This window comes from Balaenoptera ricei, chromosome 6, assembly GCF_028023285.1.
Source record: "Balaenoptera ricei isolate mBalRic1 chromosome 6, mBalRic1.hap2, whole genome shotgun sequence".
Lineage (NCBI taxonomy): Eukaryota > Metazoa > Chordata > Mammalia > Artiodactyla > Balaenopteridae > Balaenoptera > Balaenoptera ricei.
Window position 1 is genome coordinate 10325618 of NC_082644.1, and position 18620 is coordinate 10344237.

Genomic DNA, 18620 nt, shown 5'->3' on the forward strand with positions numbered 1-18620 from the left:
CCTTATCTATACTAAAGAGGATTGTTTGGCTTACGAGCAGTTTGGCATAGGGTCTGGGATTGGTAATGATAAATTATAAGGCAGGAACCAGAACATAAACTATCTGGTATAACATGATAATTATATAGTTAACATTTACGATATGCCAAGAGCAGTCTCAGAACTCAACGTCATCCCAAGGGCTCACAATAATCCTATGAAATAAGGAGTATTTATTCCCTTTCAACAGATGAGAAAACGGAGGCACAGACAGATTAAATCATTTGTCTAAGGTCACATAGCTAGGAAGTGGCAGAGCCAAGATTTGGACACAGGTGGAATGATAGTTTGGATTTATCTGAAAGGCTAAGGAGCCAATGAAGGATTATAGGCAAAGGAAGACCGATATTCAAATTCACATTTTATTTTAGCAAGATCTATCAGGTAAGAGTGAATAACGACTAAGGAAAAAAACTGAAACCTCAAAATTAGTTAAGAGACTGACGAGGAAAGACAGAAATGATGAAGGCCTCAATTAAGGGAATAGCAATAGAATGAAAATAATTGAATAGATAGATACAGAGGATATAAAATCAACCTGACTTATGATTGGAAAAGGGAGAGTGAGGATGATTCCAAGGCTTCACTGACTAGGCCCAAGCCAACAGCTTCACATTTTAATCATACTATTACTTTATCAAAAGCAGAAAGGTTTAGTATTAAATCATCCTCATATCAGCAACAGCCACAGTATTTGACTTTCTCCTCTCTGAAAAATGTGACTAAATAACTTAAAATTACTGCCACTTGGCAACTCCACACTAATTGTTTAATATGCATACAGTAAAGACAGCTATTAAATATTTTCAATAAATGACACGCAGACCATCACTGAACATAACATGGACATGGAATCTGTGAAATTTAGTAAACGTTCTTATCATCAGCACTCTAAATTTAAGAAAAACCTAAATGCCCTTTAAATGGATTAGAATCATTTTACCACTTACAGGAAGAGGTCTGTAGACACCTCTTTTAAGATTCAAAAAAAGTAAAACTCATTACTTCAAAGTTAAATCGACTAGGTTCTTTTTCCCCTTCTGTCTGTAAATGTAAACAAACAAAAAAACCCCACTATCCTTATAGCGCAAGTCAAGGATCTGTAAAATACTACATTTGGATTATAATAACCACTGGAAAAACTTACTGCAACTTCAACCTTATTACCACTGTAAGGGTAAAACTATGCTAAAGCCAGGGCCTTCCAGTAACTAAATGCTCTTGGAAAGTGTCCAAAACAATGTTATAGTAAATTTCCAATTTGTTTCATCTAAGATCAAGAAAAACAAGTTATCTAAAGCACTGGGTTATATTTAAATAGGCTCTAACTAAGAGTTTTACATCTCATTATCACTCAGAAAAATCTATACTCTTTACTTAGGATGGGACCTAAGACCAGTAAGTCACCTGGGGGGTAGGGGGTGGGGAGGGGAAGTTGCACCTAGGAATTTAATCACATATTACTTAATTTTATTTTCAGAAAAATTTCAATACCACTAGCTTTCTTTTTGAGAGAAACAGATTTTGGCAGAATCTGCTAAAATCATGGTTTGCAGTGATACTGAAAATCTCCATAGCTTCTATAACGTGGACAACGTGTGGTGGTGCTTACTCTGGTTTCTAGCTTGAGCCGTTTTTTAGAGTCTCCTATTATTTGTGGTTCAGATTCCTTTTTTATGGGTTGCATGCCTGATAGATATACACCAGTATCATATAAAAACAAACATAAAGGTGCTTTATATATGTGAGTGCATATGTGAATGTACATACATGACACTTTAGACAAGCTGTGATTTCCACTCATAAACAACTTTTTTTATAAAGTTCTACTAAATTGAGAAGTAAAAGCCAACAGTTAAGAAAATAATCTAACCATACAGCAAAGGGAGCTGTAAAATTAATTCTGGAAGCCAAAGAAACCTAAATAAAGCAGGTACACAAAACAAACCCAACCCATTTTCACTGAGCATTTTTAAGTTTACCTATAAATGTTAACATTTTTTAAAAGTTGAGGAGTATACCAACTTTCATTTATGAAAAATGACATCCTAGGATAAATTTCTAATTCCCAAGAGAAATAAGTCAAGTTTAAAGATCTGCATACAAAAATAATAGAAGAGCTGCAAAGAAATGAATCGAAAAAGCAAACATGGTTTTACAGGGAACATGGAAGCTATCTGAAACATTAAAAGTGGAATGGACTTATTATCAATATAACAAACAAAAGATCCAAAATGAACAAATTAAGCATAAATACTCCCCATGTGTTTAACTTCTTCTGAAACAAGCCATGCCATACCAATCAATACTTGCCACAAATATTGCCATAAATTGGTCACTTCTATCTTTTTAAATGATGAAACAATGAAAGGTTTGTTGTAATATATTTATAACTTACCAATACTGAGCTATTAAGTTTCTATTAGTGATGCTTCCACTAAGGATTTGTGCTAAAAAGACTGAAATCTATTCATACAGCAGTGAAAAATGAAGCCTCACTGAAGACATTCAATATAAAGTTGACCCCTAAAGGCTCCTTGATGCACGTTTGCAACCACAGTATTCACAGTATGCAGTACACTAGCAACAGATTGGTTAAAAACAGTTTGGATTTTCAACCTCCCATTATACAGGCAACAGTTTTAGAAGCAATCACATTAAATAAATATGTCTTTCACAGTTACGGGATGAAATTTTAAGCTTGACAGGCACCAATGCCCTGATTTTCTACTTTTTTCGTAAACCATATGACTTCCACATGCTGAGAACGTATTATGCTTTAACTTGCAGTAAAGGCTTTACATCATTTTCATGCTCGGTGCCTAAAATGCAACAGAAGCACCCCATCGAATGCAAGGAATATATCTGGTTTCAACCAAACCATTAGTCAGAAAAAGTTTAATGAACGCCTTTCCCAGTAAGTAACTTTGCATTTCCGTAGAGGAAAACAAACAAAAAGAAAATTTGAGGTGAGGGTGGGTGGAAGAGAAAATCTTATATTTTAATATTTTTCCAACTCTTAACAAACATTTTAGTTTTTTTATTTCTAAAATAATTATTGAACGTTTTAAAACACTATGTCTAATATAATATCTTTCAGCAGAAAAACACTCTATTATGTAGTTACACAAGATTTTTCTCCAGTTTTTGCAAAGTAATATTTCAGGCTAAAATAGAAGGTTAAAACAAATAATTCTGGAAATCCTAGTCTATAGCAAACTGAAACCTCAACTTTGTATCAACATATTGTATGTTCTAAATTTGAGATTTAGAAAACACATCAATTTCTTTTTTCTATTCAGGTCAATCTAAATATATATGCTACCTCATGCTTATAGACAGCTTATCTGTGTGAATGACCAACTGCAGAAATTTCAAATCAAAGGTCATAAAACATACCATAAAATTACACACTATGTGACTTTCAGTTTTTATGGTATCTAAGGTCCTTTACTGATAGGTTCAAGAATTGATAAGTTTGGATATGTAAATACATTAAATATGTAAATACACTAAATTCTCAGCAGTCGAAAGAGAAATTATGCCAATTCCTTTATTTAAAAGTCCATTACACTAAAAATCTGTGACAAAAGAATGGTTATTGAAAAACTTATATTTCAGACCGAAAGAAGTACAAATTATATTATCTTAAATCTCCTGGTGTAATGTTTTTAAATATTAAAGACTGTGAGAAACAAGAGATGTTGCAATCCTCTTTCCTTTATAACTCCAATTGAAACTCGGAAGAAAAAAAAAATCAGAATTCAAATTTGCCAAACTTGACTTATACACATAATTCAACTAGATCTATCTTAGTTGTGCAATTTTAAAATAAGTTTAATGCAAAGCACTGCAATCTTGATGTGATAATTACCTGTGGAAGAAATGCAAAATAAAAACAAATGCAGGTCCTTTTCATCGAATGATGCATTTTACAGCAAAACCACGAAGCACAAACTAAACAAACAGGCACAGGAGGCAGCATGTCCATCCAGGAAGAGAAATGTACCACGCCAAGAAAGAAAGGAAAGAAGGAGGGAAGGAAGGCAGACAGGCGGGCAGGCGGGCGGGCAGGCGGGCAGGCAGGGAGAGAAGACAGAGGTTTCTATACCTGCAGGATCCCAGAGAAATGAACTAGTCACATCACTCTCTCCTATATGATACGTAGGGTTTTTAAAGCTCCAGGGTAAATAAAAACAGCAACCACTCTATACGACCATTCAACTTTCCATAGTACAGTATCTTTAATGCCAACTGCATTCTCCCCTTCACTCACCCAGTGTTTCCTCTCTCTTCCATACCAGCTTTCAGACAAATGTGAGACAGAACAGGGTGGGGTAGAAGAAAAAATACAAGCAGCGCCTTTCGGCTACTCCCCCCGCACCTCCAACAATTTCCAACAGTTCTTCCTACTACGAAAATAAGTCGCCCTATCTCAGGATACACAGCAGTCATTCTGTGTCTTCAGTAGACACACAGAGACGCGTACACATGGCAGCACTCCCGAAGCCCCACCCCCAAGCCCCCGAATCTTAAGTACTGTTTAATCTATTGAACGCGAAGACCACAGCGAGATCCCTCCACCTATTGCTTCGGGGTGAGGGTGGGTGGAGGACTCCTTTCAAAGTAGCCCCAACAGTGTAACCAAAACACGGTTCCGGAATAAAATATTAAGAAGACTTTTCCTTTCCCACCTAGCTGCCGACTTCAGGATGCAAAAAGCCATCTCCACACCCCCGCATCTCTCCAGGGCTCCTGCCCGGAGTTTGGGGTGGAGGTGCGTCCCGGGAGGCCGGGAGGAGTGTGAGCGGGCGATGGGACACAAACGAGTCGCTCACCGCGGCCACCCTGCGCCGCGTCGCCAGCCCAGAGGTCCAGGACCCGCACCTCGCGCACGCCTCTCCGCCCAGGCCCAGCTAAAAGCTCCGACTCCGGCTCTCGAACTTCCTCTCCGAGGTCATTTATTCAAGGCGAACACATCACCCAAGTACACGTCACCCAGTTTCAAACACAGTTCTGCACCCCAAACAAACCCACACACCTCAAATTCCCCTCACAGTTTCCCAAACTCCAAACAAGACACCCCACCTCCAGGATTCAAACCTTCCGCCCATCAGGGAGGCAACCAGGAAGAAAGAGTTGGGGAGCAACCGACGCCTTTCCATTACCACCCCCACAAACTGCCCCACCCCAGACCCTGAGTCCGGGTCGCCCCCGTCGGAAGCCCCCCGCTTCCTCCCTCCTCTCAGTCGGGCCGCTTAAGAGACCCATCCCCAGCCCACTCACTTTCTCCACCAAACCCCTCCAAAAAAAAAAAGTGAAGAGAAAGAAGTGAGGAAAGAGACTTGAGGTAGTCCGGCTTCCAAACCGCTCGACTCACCTCAGAATCCTTGCTGAGTTCTCTCCGCCCGGCACAGCCCCCTCCCCAACGTCCCGGTACGAAGGGCTGAGGTAGGGAGGAGGGGAAAGCGGGAGGGGGAGGGGTGTCTTCCGCGTGGGGCGCCCGTCGGGAGGGGACTGGGGAGGGGTTGAGGCCGGCGCAGGAAGAGGAGAAGGGGGAGGGGAGGCCCCTATCTCCCAGTCTCCCCCTGAAAACCTCCCTTGTCTCAATCACATCAGACTGACTGTCTTTGTCTGGCTGACAACCGCCATATTGATATCAACAGCCCCTCTCCCACCTGCTGCCGCCTGGCGGCCCTGGGAGTTGTAGTTCCTGCCTCCCTTGAGTAAAGGCGCCGGACCAGGCGTCCGGAGGCCCCAGGGAACTACAGCTCCCGGCAAGTCCCGCGCCCATCCGCCTTCCCACAGGGAGGAGGGGAAAGGGGCGCCAAAGCCGTAGGGACTACACATCCCAGAATACCATGGATCCCGGGCCCAGAAAGGGGACATGATATCATGCTGGGGTGGAGAGGGAGGATGAATTGGCGGCCGGGATGAATTTGAGCTGACGGAAGGAGGTATTCTGAGAGGAAAGGGAGGAAAAGGAAAGACGACCACAGTTCCCATGAGGCATGGAGAGATGACTACATTTCCCATGATGCAGCCGGGGGGGGGGTGCTGGTGGTGCGGTGCGTAGGGAAGAAAGACTGCATGTCCCGCGATGCTCTCGGCCGGCCGGTGGCGGAGATTGAACCGGAAGACGCTTTCTGGGTCTGAGGAGTGGAGTGACTGGTATTGAACAGCCGAAAGTCCAATATGAAACTGGTGAGTCTCCGCTCCTAGGTCAGAGGGCATATCCTTTTGGACTTCGTCGTTTCCACCTTGGGAAGGGAGCCGTCGCGGAGGAGGGGTGTCAGTTAGGGACTAGAAAGTGGGGTGGACTAAGGAAAGCTACTGTTGGTTGCTGAGGAGTTTGAATCCCACCTCCCACCCCCGACCCCCCGTAACTGCCTGGTCTTATTCATTCCTTGGCGGGTCCCTTTGGTTAGATAAGAGATTGACTCTCTCACCTTTCTTCCCATACAAACTAACATTGGGCTTATGAACAAGGTTTGACTTGTTTCTCAGCTGCCACGTGAGTGTTATAATGGGTTAATTTCTTTCCACGCGATTGGCGCTTGATTAGCGTTTTTTCCTACGGTTGTTGAGAAGGCTTTGGTTAACATATGAACAGAGTTTAGAAAATACTGGGCAGAGCGTAATCTCTTATTAAATTTTCCGTTATAGACTCCTAACTGCCCTTGCTCTTCAGAGAAGGACGAGGTCAGGGTGTGATCTTGGAGGATTTGAATCTTAAATCCTGTGTAAGATGGGCTGAAAGGAAGTGTTAAGGCGTTCCAGTCTAGAGCTGTAAGGGACTGCGTGAGCCAAGGTTAGATGGAGAATGCCAGGATACCTGGAAAAGTCTTTGCATCACAAAACTCAAACACTTGGCTTATAGGAAAGCTGCTCAGGCCTTTGTTTTGAGCCATTTTACCCTGTGCGCACAGATTTAACTAGTTTACTCCAACTGTATGCAATTAGTAATAGCATAATTAGAGTAGAGAAGCAGGTGTGAGATGCTGTTTCTCAACCTTTTAAAATTCATGTTCCTGCAGCCAAGTGCTGTCAGGCTTTACTTTCTGTAGTTTTTGTAGAAAAACAAAAGGTTTCTTTTCTTAATTATTTGAGCATGCTTTTGCAGAGTGCACGCGTACGTACACACACACGCTACAGGCAGATATTCTCTGCACAGTGTCAGCTGTTTTCTGAGAAGTCAGAGAAAGTATTAAAAGTGGATTCAACTCCCAAACTGTCTCTATCTACAGCTGTTTAGGTAAGGAGAAAGGCACAGATCAGTAAACCTTGAGAGTAACAATTTGCTCCTAGGTCAGTTTTGGAAACATTTAAAAATGCAGAATTGAAAGTCACCACCCTTGCCCTAAAGAAGCATGCAATCTAATGAAGAAGATACAAAAGGAATGATAAAGTTATAATTCACTGTGTTCATGTTCAGGGTTTGGGGATTGAGAGGATAATGAGGGTGCATGGGGAGTGTGAGACACCTCCTTGGAAAGGTGACTCTTTAACTGATAAGAAGGGTGAGTAGGCTAGGACCTTCTTGAAGAGGGTTCAGTTTATAGAAGCAACAGAGCTTGGCACCAGAATGGTTGAAACACAGGCCATGTTCCCTCAATAAAAGATAAATCACAATTGGTGTGCTTGGTGCAAAGGCAGGCAAGTGGGAAACAGTTTTTTTCCATAACAACTCATTTGCTGAGGGTATCAGAGAGTTAGGGTTTAGTTTACATATACTTTGGTTTGCTTTTAAACTCCTCCTGCTTATTTTATTTAGAGATGTGAAAACGTGGAAAAAAGTAGAAACTCACTTTTTTTTCCTTTAAGAACCATAAAATGCCTCAGAGGAAGAGGAAGTATTCTGTCTATACTCCCTCCCTCTTTACTTGTCATCCACGTAGTACATAACTAAAAGTCATTTGGTAGTTGATGATTTATAATGCAGAATATCTTTCAACACAGCAAAGTGGTTTCAAAAACATTAGCACATTAGCACTCAGTAAGTTAGACTTCTTTTTTGTGTCATGCCTCCCATAGAGTTGGAATAAATCCTCCATGGCCTAAAAATTTTAAGTTTGTGTACTGCATCAGAAATAGGTAGTAAGCCATATTTTGTATTTGTATCATGAAACACAGAAACACATTTTATCAAGCACATTCTTGTTTTGGAGATGACGGCTTCTCCAAATATCCATCCCACGCACAATCTATGACCACATCTTGTTGATTCTGCGGTTCTTGAACTGGTCTGTGTCTCTCCAGTCCCACTAATACTCCCTTTGTACGGGCTCTTTTCACTTGACACTTGGAATTCAACAAGACCTTCTAACTGGTCTCCCTGCACTCAGTCCCTACACCCTCCAATCCATTCTCTACCCGGCGTCCTAGAAGTTGCTTGAAATTGCAGAGTTGCCTAAAACCCCCCAGTAGCTTCCTTTGCCCTTAGGATAAAGTCTTACAATTCTTGACTTACCTGGTCCTCCCAACTTCTCTAGCCCTCCTCTCCCTTGATCTCCTCGTTCCAATTATATTGCACGTCTTCCAGTTCCTTGAACTCCCCCTGCTCTCTTTTTTTAAATTAATTAATTAATTAATTTCGGCTGCACCAGGTCTTAGTTGCAGCATGCAGGATCTTTAGTTGCGGCATGTGGGATCTAGTTCCCTGGCCAGGGATCGAACCCGGGCCCCCTGCATTGGGAGTGTGGGGTCTTAGCCACTGTGCCACCAGGGAAGTGCCCCCCACCCCACTCTCTTTTGCCTCTGGGACTTTAAATCTGTTCCATTGCCTCCACCTCTTTTTTGCCTGACTTATTTCTTCATATATTTCAGATCTCTGTTTAAATAGCACTTCTTCAAGGTTTCCTTGAATTAAGTACCCCTGTTATGTGCTTCCATGGCACACTTCCTTTTTCATGGCACTTGTAATTATTGGTTTTATGTCTGTCCTCCCTCTTGTGGACTCTTGAATTCCCAGGGCCCGACGCATTGTGTGATGCCACTAAATAGTAGTTGAATAAATAATTCCTGAAAGATTGTCAAGGTCTGTTAATATTCTTGAGAAAAGATTAAGGGGTGAAGTCAAAACATTACAATAAGCAATAACCATTGGAGTGAAAAAGAATGATTGCTGCCTTTTATGGAGCACTTACTGTGTGCCAGGCATTGTGCTAGGGAGGTACTTGCTATTTAGTGTCACATTTTATCCTTTGATCTAGATGATAGTGTTCCCATTTTATAGAAGAAAAACTGAGCCTTCAGGAGATGAAGTGGCTCGAAGTTACACAGATGAAAAGAGTGGTAGACCTAGGATCTGAACCCAAGATTCCTTCCTCCAGAGTCTGTTGCTTAATGAGGGCAGGGACTCTGGTCCCTGGAACTCAGTGCCCAGCACATGCTGGGTTATCTCTCACAGAAACGAAGCCAGAGTGCAGACTGAGCGAAAGTTCATTCAAGGATATTTTTTAAATTAGCTTTAAATCTGAGTTTGGCTGAATTAAGATCTTAAGAAAGATTATTGGTAAAAAATTAAACTCTGGGGACTCCCTTGATCATCTAAAGGGCTGCATATCCGAGCATACCAGTTGAGTGCCCAGGCTGGTGTCTGTACTACCCAATTTAGCCTCTGTGATGCCATTTATAGTTCTCTAACCTTACCCATCACTGTCTTGGTGGCTTTTCACACACCCAAAGGAAGACGCTGGATGCCAATATAATGTAATCCTTGGATAGCTCCTTCTTAGAGAGATACCAACTCAAAGGATTTTAATGACTCTCTATAATATCAGGCAGCTTTATTTAACTAAGGAAAATTAATTGGCACCTTCAATTAGAATAATTTTGAAAGGAACAGGAAAATTAGAAACGTGTCCTCTAAATTAGCACATTTTAGAGCATGTTCTGCTTTTAGTATAGATTGAGCCTAATTGGGTGCACCCTGATGGCCAAATTCAGCAAAGGGTAGAAACTAGAATTCACCCGGGTCTTTAACAAAAGACCATGAGACAAAAAAAAAAAAAAATACCGAATACATTGACAGAAATTGAATTTGAAACATCATGGCCAGGAATGTAGTCATTAAAATAGATGAAGGTTAAAGTGAATAAAATGATAAGAAGCAGTTCAAGAATGCATCGTGTGTCATACTTCCTATAGATAGTTCCAGTGATGGAGAGAATCTTCTAGTTTATTCAGTCAACAAAGATTTTATTATGCAACCACAGTATACCTTTGGCATTCAAAGTTTTAATACTTTCTATTCTAACTATTACATTTGACCCCAAAGATCGATGACAGGGAATTATTTGTAATTTTGCTGAGGCACAAATTTGAATGTGCCTTTAAGATGAATGACAGTCCTTAGTGAATGAGCCTGATTGCCTCAGAATCCAGGGCTCTCTGCAGTTCTTGTGGCCCACTTGTTAAAGGTCTGAAAGAAAGGTCACTTAAACGCTGGTTACGTTATACTTTTTGAATTTGATGGAGGAAATTATATGCTGTAGTTTTATTTACAAATTTAAAGCCTCAAGAAGGCCTTGAGGTATATTCTTTGGTGGTCTATGCTCCTCTATGAAAATGCTGTTTCATTACTATTGGCTTTGGGGGGTGGCGGGGAGGCTCAAACTTTTAACTCACCATGTCTCTTAGGAGAACAGATGGAGCAAAGAAGTGGATTCATGGGCCGCTTCCAGCGGAGGACAAGTAAAGCACCAAGTGGAATTGTAGATTATAAAGAAAATATTGGCTTGAAAGGGGCAAATGCTGCTCTAAGGTCAATTTAACAAATCATTAGAAAGGGGTGTGGTTAATCCTCACCTTGGATCTGAGTGCAATGAATTCTTCCTGCAATTTTCAGACTTGCAGAATCCTTTTGGCTTCTTAGGCTTTGGATCAGGAACAGAAAATTTCTTGCTGTAAATTACAAACACTCACAATTTTACCAGGACTTAATTCACCTATTTCAGTACAATTGTTAAAATGTCAACCTGATTTCACTATCTTTTCTGTGTTTCTCTTTGCTGGTTGATTAGAGTGCCCTCGTGTGTCTTTATGATATAATATCATTTCAAGTTTTAGAAAGGTCACGTTTTATCATCACCACCTCAGTGTGATAGGTTTTTTCCCTTTAGAATGCTTTCCTCAAACTCTGAAAAGTGACATAAGGCCAAATCACATACATTGTTCAGTAGTGCTCTCAGATAAAACTGGCTGTTTTAGTCTTGGGCATTTCAAAGTCCTAATGGTTACCCTGAAGGTTAAATCTTTTATACTTAAGGCAAAAAATATATATAGCAAGGTTTTTTTCAGTAACAGTTGACTTGAAAATTTTATATTTGCATGTAATACATATAGTCTGACATACAGTACAAGCATGACAGCATTGCTGTTGCCTGTAACTGCAGTAGCACATTTGTTTTGTCACTGGCTTACTCTGCGTACTCAGATCCCTCTGCCATTTGCTCTGATGATCAGCAAAGTGTACTTGAAGGACAAGGGCCAAGAATGCATCATGGCCACAGAACTCAGTAAAACCTAGCATTCCAAATGGAAAGTTCTCTCCTGGCTTGCTGAATACCAGCAGAGGTCCAGGGGTAAACTGCTCTTCAGTCATCATCATTCATTTATTCATTCAACAGATCTTCCTGAACACCTGCCTCTTCTGTGCTATGCATTACCCAAGGTACTAGGTATATTCCAGTGAAGAAAACAGATTTACTCTCTGCCTTTATGGAACGTAAAGTCCAGCGGGCTTACTGTGCATTTCAAACAATATTACAATGAACTTTCTGATGTAGTGATATTGTTGGGCCCTGGCTCAAGTAGTTTTTGAATATAATGGTTCAAAATGTATTTAATTGTATCCTAGAAGATGCCTTCTTAAAATTGTAACAGACCTGGCCAATTTGCCCACTGGTTTACCATTGTACCAGTAATGTATGAGAATACATTTCCCCACTCTTGCCAGGGATGCCATCTGTTTCTTTACTCTTACTATGTGTCTTACTAATGTAACCATCTTCTTTCATCAATCCTCACACCCTCTTGTCTCTTAGACTTTGGCTATATTTAGTAAAAGGTCCTTACAGTAGTGATGTATGGATGTGGGAAAATGTACCAAAAAGAGGAGCAGATTTCTTCAGATAAAAAAGTGGTGCCGTGAGAATCTTTAAAAGGAATTTTTCAAAGAACCTCTGGTGTTGCTTTGAAAATGCTGGTGCGTGGGAGCAGTAGTTGTTACTATAAGTATTATGGGGTCCAGCAGATTGGAGAGGCAGCTGGGTCAAGTGTGTGTAAATGGCAGAGGAGACCCCCGTGCCCCCCAGAAAGGAAAGGGATGACCGGTGAGATGAAGCTAGGAGTTGGCGTATCAGGAAGGGCTAAACTAAGTCAGAAGGGCAGATGTCAGAATTTGCAGAGATCCTGAGAAAAGGCAAGAATGCTAACAGAAGATGAAGGGGAATAGGAAAGACTGTAGGAGAAAGGAGTTAGCTTGAAAGCCCCAAGGGGCTCGGTGATCAAGACTAAACTGTGGTGGGAATTTTACTGTGAGGAAGACAGGAAGTTTAAATTGCCCCTGATTGACCATATAGCTGAAGGAAATGCCCTAAGGGTCTAAAACATTTTAATTTATTGAAAGCACAGCTGAATGAACTTTAGCTCTCTCAAGGATAGATAATCAGATAGATAATGTTCAAGAAAGCCATTCTTTAATAGGAATTGTAAAACTAACACCCTTTTTGCCCTTAAGGTGCAGTTTATTTTTCATCACTCATGCTTATGAATGGGGTGGGGGAACGTGAATAATAAAAGGTCTTGCATAATCTATTCTTCAGATTTATGGCCTAAGCAGAGATTGGCTTTTCCTAAATATAGGATTTCTGCATTTTTCTATTCCAGTAAAATAGAGAAAGGCATAATTAGATGTTCTAATTTAATGTCTTCTCGTATGTTTTTTTCAGTGTATGAAAATACAGGTAAACAAGAAGTAGTATTAATAATGTAAAGGATATTATTATAATTGTTACTTTTTTTTACATTTTTTAAATAGCTTTATTGAGGTATAATTAACATACCACAAAACTCATACATTTAAAAGGTACATTGCAGTGACTTTTTGTAAATTTACAGAGTTATACAACAATCACCACAATCCAGTTTTAGAATATTTTCATTACTCCAAAAAGATCCCTTGTGCCCATTAGCAATCCCCATAACTACCTCCAGGCCCAGGCAACCACTAATCTATCTTCTGTCTTGTAGATTTGCCCTTTCTGGTCATTTCATATGAATTGATTCATGCAATATGCAGTCTTCTGTGTCTGACTTTTCATTTAGCATAATGTTTTTGAGGTTCATCCATGTTGTAGCATGTATTGCTCAGTAATATTCTATATGAATATGTCACATTTTGCTTATCCAGGTACCAGTTGATAGACATCTGGACTGTTTCCACTTTGGGGCTATTAATATTGTGTGGACATAAGTTTTTATTTCTGATTTCTCCATGTTTTCATTGCTTTGTCTTTCATGATTACACTGACTAGAACCTCCAATACAATATTGAATAGAAGTGGTGCAAGCAATGGTGCCAGTCTTTTTTCCCCTTCCCAATCGTAGGGAGAAAGCATTCAGTCTTTCACCACTGAATACAATATGAGCTGTAGGTTTTTCATAGTTGCCCTTTATCAAGTTGATGATGTTCCCTTCTGTTCCTGGTTCGTTGACCATTTTTATCATGAATGGGTCTTGGATTTTATCAAATGCTTTTCCTTTGTGTATCAAGATGATCATATGGTTTTTGTCCTTTATTATATTAATATAGTATATTAACTTAGTTGAATTTTTAATGTTAAATCAACTTGCATTCCAGGCATAATTCCCAGTTGGTCATGATGTAGAATCCTTTGTAGATATTGCTGGATTTAGTTTGCTGTTATTTTGTTGATGATTTTTGCATATATATATATATATATATATATATATATATATATTCATGAGAGAAATTGGTCTGTAGTTTTCTTATGATGTCTTTGTCTGGCTTTCTATCAGTAATATTGTTCTCATAGAATGAGCTGGGAAATGTTCTCTCCTCTATATTCCAGGAGAGTATGTGTGAAGAATTGGTATTTCTCTTTAAATGTTTGATAGAATTCATCAGTGAAGCCATCTGGGCCTGGGCTTTTCTGGGAAGATTTTTAAATGACTAAGTCAATTTCTTTACCTGCTATAAGTCTCTTCAGATTTTCTCTTTGTGCATTACATTTTTAAAAAATTGTGATAAAATATACACAACATAAAATTTACTATTTTAACCATTCTTAAGTATACAGTCCAGTGACATTACATTCACATTGTTGTGCAGCCATCACCACCATCCATTTCCAGACATCACTTAGCATAATATCATCAAGGTTCATCCATGTTGTAGCCTGTGTCAAAATTTCCTTCCTTTTTAAGGCTGAATAATATTCTGTTGTACACCACATATGTTTTATCCATTCATCTGTCAATAGACACTTGGGTTGTTTCCACCTTTTGGTTGTGTGACTAAAGCTGCTGTGAGCATGGATGTACAAATATCTGTTCAAGTCTCTGCTTTCACATTTTTTTGGTATATACCCAGAAGTTGAATTGCTGGATCATACAGTAATTCTAATTTAATTTTCTGAGGAACCAACATACTGTTTTCTGTTTTTTACATTCCCACCAGCGATGCACAGGGGTTCTGATTTCTCCACATCTTCACCGCTCGTCAACACTTTTCATTTTATCTTTGTTCGTTTAGATAATAGCTATCCTAATGGATGTGAAGTAGTATCTCAGTAAGGTTTTGATTTACATTTCCCTAATGATTGGTGATGTTGAGCGTCTTTTTGTGTTTCTTAAAATAGGTAATACATGCACATTGTTTAATTTAAAAAATATCTGTACACAAGTTTTTAAAAAAAAGAGACAGAGAAAAGATCCTGTGCCACCTTTATCTTCCTCCCCAAGAGCAATCTCAGTTGTCAGTTTCTTGTGGATCCTTCAGAGATATTCCGTGGAAATATACACATGTGTGTAATTTCCATCCCTTTTTTGTTTTTTATGTAAATAGTGAGATACTGCCCACACTAGTTTTGCATATTCCTTTTTCTTTTTTAAGTTAGAAATGCATTTTAGAGATAATTTCATGTAAACATTTAGAACAGCTTCATTTTATAAAACACAGCATATCCACACCTAATTGAGTCTGCGTTTGACAAGATCCTGGGTCATTTGTTTTCATGTTACTTTCATTCTAAACAATGAAATAGTTTCAGTACTCCTTTCAAAAAAAAATTTTTTTTAATATTTGTAACAGACACTTTGTCTTTTCATTGTCTAAAGGAGGAGTTTAGAATCATGGATGTTAGGCTGGAAGGTAGAGTTCTCCTTCCTCCACGTACATCCCTCCCAACTATTTGAGTATCATTCATTGTTACTTAAAGTTTAGGGCATGGTTTTTGTTGCTAATATAATACATAACATGTGAAATTAGTGTCAGCACGGCTCAAAAATATGTTCAAACTATTGCTAGAAAAAAAGTCAGTTGCACAGTGTTTTGTTATTTAGGTATACTGTAATTTACCTAACCAAACCTTCCTCTGTGAGCATGAGGTTGTTTCCAGTCTTTAGCGATTAGAAATCACGTCGCATAGATAATCTCTTTTGTGAGCATTTTTGGAAGTATATCTGTAGGATATATGTCAAAGGGCATATGCATTTTTTATTTCATTTTATCGCCAAAACGCCCCCATCGCGACTTAGCAGATTACACTCTTGCCAGCAGCATATCCCAACTCACCACTACAGTGTTATCATTAAGCTATCTTATTTTTTTCTCCTGGGAAAGTGAAAAAAATGGTATGTCATTATACTTTTTTATGTTATCTTTCTCTCATTATGTGTAAGACGTGGAACATCTTTTCATATGTGTAGAAAAGCACCTATATTTCCATTTCCTTTTCATCTCTCTTTTCCCCTACTTGATCTATTACTACACTGCTAAACTCTTTTACCTTCTGTAGCTCTAGAGTGTATTTTAATATCTTGTAGTACTTGTTCCCACTCATTGTTCCTCACTTCAGAATTTTCCAGACTACTCTCCTTTATTTTTCATATAAAATTTAGAATTATTAGTTTCCAATAAAATCCTTTTCATATTTTGCTTGGAATCAGGTTAAATTTACAAAATTTAAGGAGAGAATTGACTTATTTCTTTCACCATATCATTGAGTCTAAGAACAAGAAATGTCTTTTCCTTTATTTAAATCTGTTTTTAAGCATATCTTTTTGGTTGTTACTGTAACTGGAATCTTTTCCTACATTGTTTACTTATAAGAAGGGTATTTCTTTTTTGCATTCTCTACACAGCCCTATGCTGAACTTTCTTATTTTAATATTTAGTAGTCTTTCCATTTAATTCTCTTAGGTTTTTAGGTGTATAACTTTGCAGAAAGTTTTTTTAACCTCATTTTTTTTTTTCCTGTGGTGTAATTACATTGGCTTATACTTCCAGAATAGTTTGGAATAGGAGTGGTGGTGGTAGACATCTGTGTTCTATTTCTGATGTGAGTGGACATGATGCTTGAACTCAACATGGCACTGTTACATTGACTTCTGGCTTGAAATTTTTGTATATTTTAATTTACATACTACAACTGCTTTCTTGCTCCAAAATTTTCTATTCACTAAAAAAAGTGAGATTGTTTCACATAGCCCAACAGTAAGTTATTTTCTAAGAGGAAGATCTATTTGTGTTGTATTGTTTGTTCTAGGCAGTTAATTATATCTTGCAAGCCATTTCCAGACTTTTGAGAAAACAATGGTTTTTATAACTTAAAGTCTTAGGTGGTACGTAGCAGACTTGTAGAAGTAAAAGACTTCTATGACCTTAAAAGAAAATTGGAAGGTTTCCTTGGAAAACAGAACAGCCAGAAATAGTTTCTCTCTTTCTGTACTTAAGAGACAGGCCTGATAAAGGCAAGAAATGTAAACAAATTGTCTGTTAAAATAAACATAATTACCACACCGAAAAAAAAAAAATCTGTAGAAACAAAAAGGGATTCAGAGCCCTAGGCAGTGGCTTATTTATTTTAAACTGTATTTGAGTCAAGCTGCATAGATCCAATAGGAAGAAACTGTTGATGAACAACTGTGTGATAGTTAAAACTAACAGATAAGAGAAGCCGTATCAAACATCCATCGTTTGGCTCTAATTGTATAGCCAATGAATGTTATTAAATGCCTATCTGGTACAAAACCTCCTTTTGTGCTGTGGAGCAAACTAAAGATGAGTAAGACATAGACCTTACCTCTCAGTAACTCACTATTCAACAAACCATAGATAAGTTGTACTGTGTATACTATTGATGTATGTGACTGAGTGTATGGGGTTTTAGTGACAGACTGTGATAAAGGCAATAGTAACATCAGGATTATGAAAGATGAATTCCAACCAGAGAATCAAAGTTTCCTAGAGAAGTAAAATTTGAGCTGGCCTTGGAAAGTACCTTGGCTGACAAATATATCGGAGGAGGAACATGATGGTCTTATTCCAGGTGGATGGAACAGTTAAATTTAGAAGGATTTGGATTATGTTCATAGTTCCTACCCTCTTCCCTGCCACCCCCCCCCCCCACAAAATAGTAATAATAATAGTAGGAGTGAGAGGAAACTTTGAGAGGTGATGGATACGTTTATAAACTTGATGGTGGTGATGGTTTCATGGATGTATACTTATCCCCAGGCTCAGCAACTTATTTACGTTAAATACATACATCTTTTCACATGTCAGTCACACCTCAACAGAGTGGTTTTTAAAAAGATTTGGAAGTGAGGTGTTCAGTTTTCCCATAATGTGCATATGCACTTTATATGTTTTTTGCTCTGTAGCAGTGTGTACAAAAATAGACACATTTCTGTCTTCTCATATTCTCCTAATTCATTACTTTAGAATATCAACATTTTTATTATATGTGTGTTGTTAACATCTGAAAGGTTTGTACGTGTGTTTGGAGCTCTAGCTCACTGCAGTTGGGACCTTGCTGAGTGTATTAGGAACGAAAGTTAGAAAGGTAGATTGATGCCACAGTGGTGGACTTGGAATATAAGACTTAGCGGTTTGGGAAGTAACAAAATAAGGATTTTTTTTAAGAAAAAGTTTCAGGGAAGTTTAAGAATTTTTAAATACCTAGAGCCTTTCAATTCATCCCTTCTGAAACCTAGGACAAAGGAGTTAGAAGAACTGTATTTTACACACTTCAAAACTTTGGAATGTGAAATCAAAAAGTATGATTCATTGCAGTTACAGAAAATATTTTTTAAAGTGAAATATAATCAAAACAAGAAGCATTAGGGAGCTTAGCAAATGCATCAAAGTAAATCAAAGTCAGAATTACCTACTTAGGACAAGATTTTTCTAAGCACCTTACAAGGACCTCATAAACAGTAACAGAATTAATAAGTACGTCAAAAAGTGAAAGGGATCCAGAGAATCAGTGGGACCAGTTGTTGGACGCCATGTAAGAAGAGTGCCCAGATAGGAAAAAGGAGAGAACAGACAC

General features: G+C 38.8%; 2 protein-coding genes across 13 annotated transcripts in view; one reads left to right on the forward strand and one right to left on the reverse strand.

The window, feature by feature from the left end:
* HMBOX1 (homeobox containing 1) overlaps positions 1–5702 on the reverse strand; it is a 177547-nt gene extending 171845 nt beyond the window's left edge. For all 12 annotated transcript variants that reach the window (XM_059926806.1, XM_059926818.1, XM_059926813.1 and 9 more), the window contains exon 1: positions 5420–5702. The gene's annotated coding sequence lies outside the window, so the exon portion shown is untranslated. The remainder of the gene's footprint in view (positions 1–5419) is intronic.
* Positions 5703–6122: 420 nt separating this feature from the next.
* Positions 6123–18620, forward strand: part of INTS9 (integrator complex subunit 9) — a 109052-nt gene continuing 96554 nt past the window's right edge. Inside the window, exon 1 of the mRNA XM_059926820.1 lies at positions 6123–6243. Coding sequence (XP_059782803.1) covers positions 6235–6243 — 9 coding nt within the window. The 5' untranslated portion in view covers positions 6123–6234. The remainder of the gene's footprint in view (positions 6244–18620) is intronic.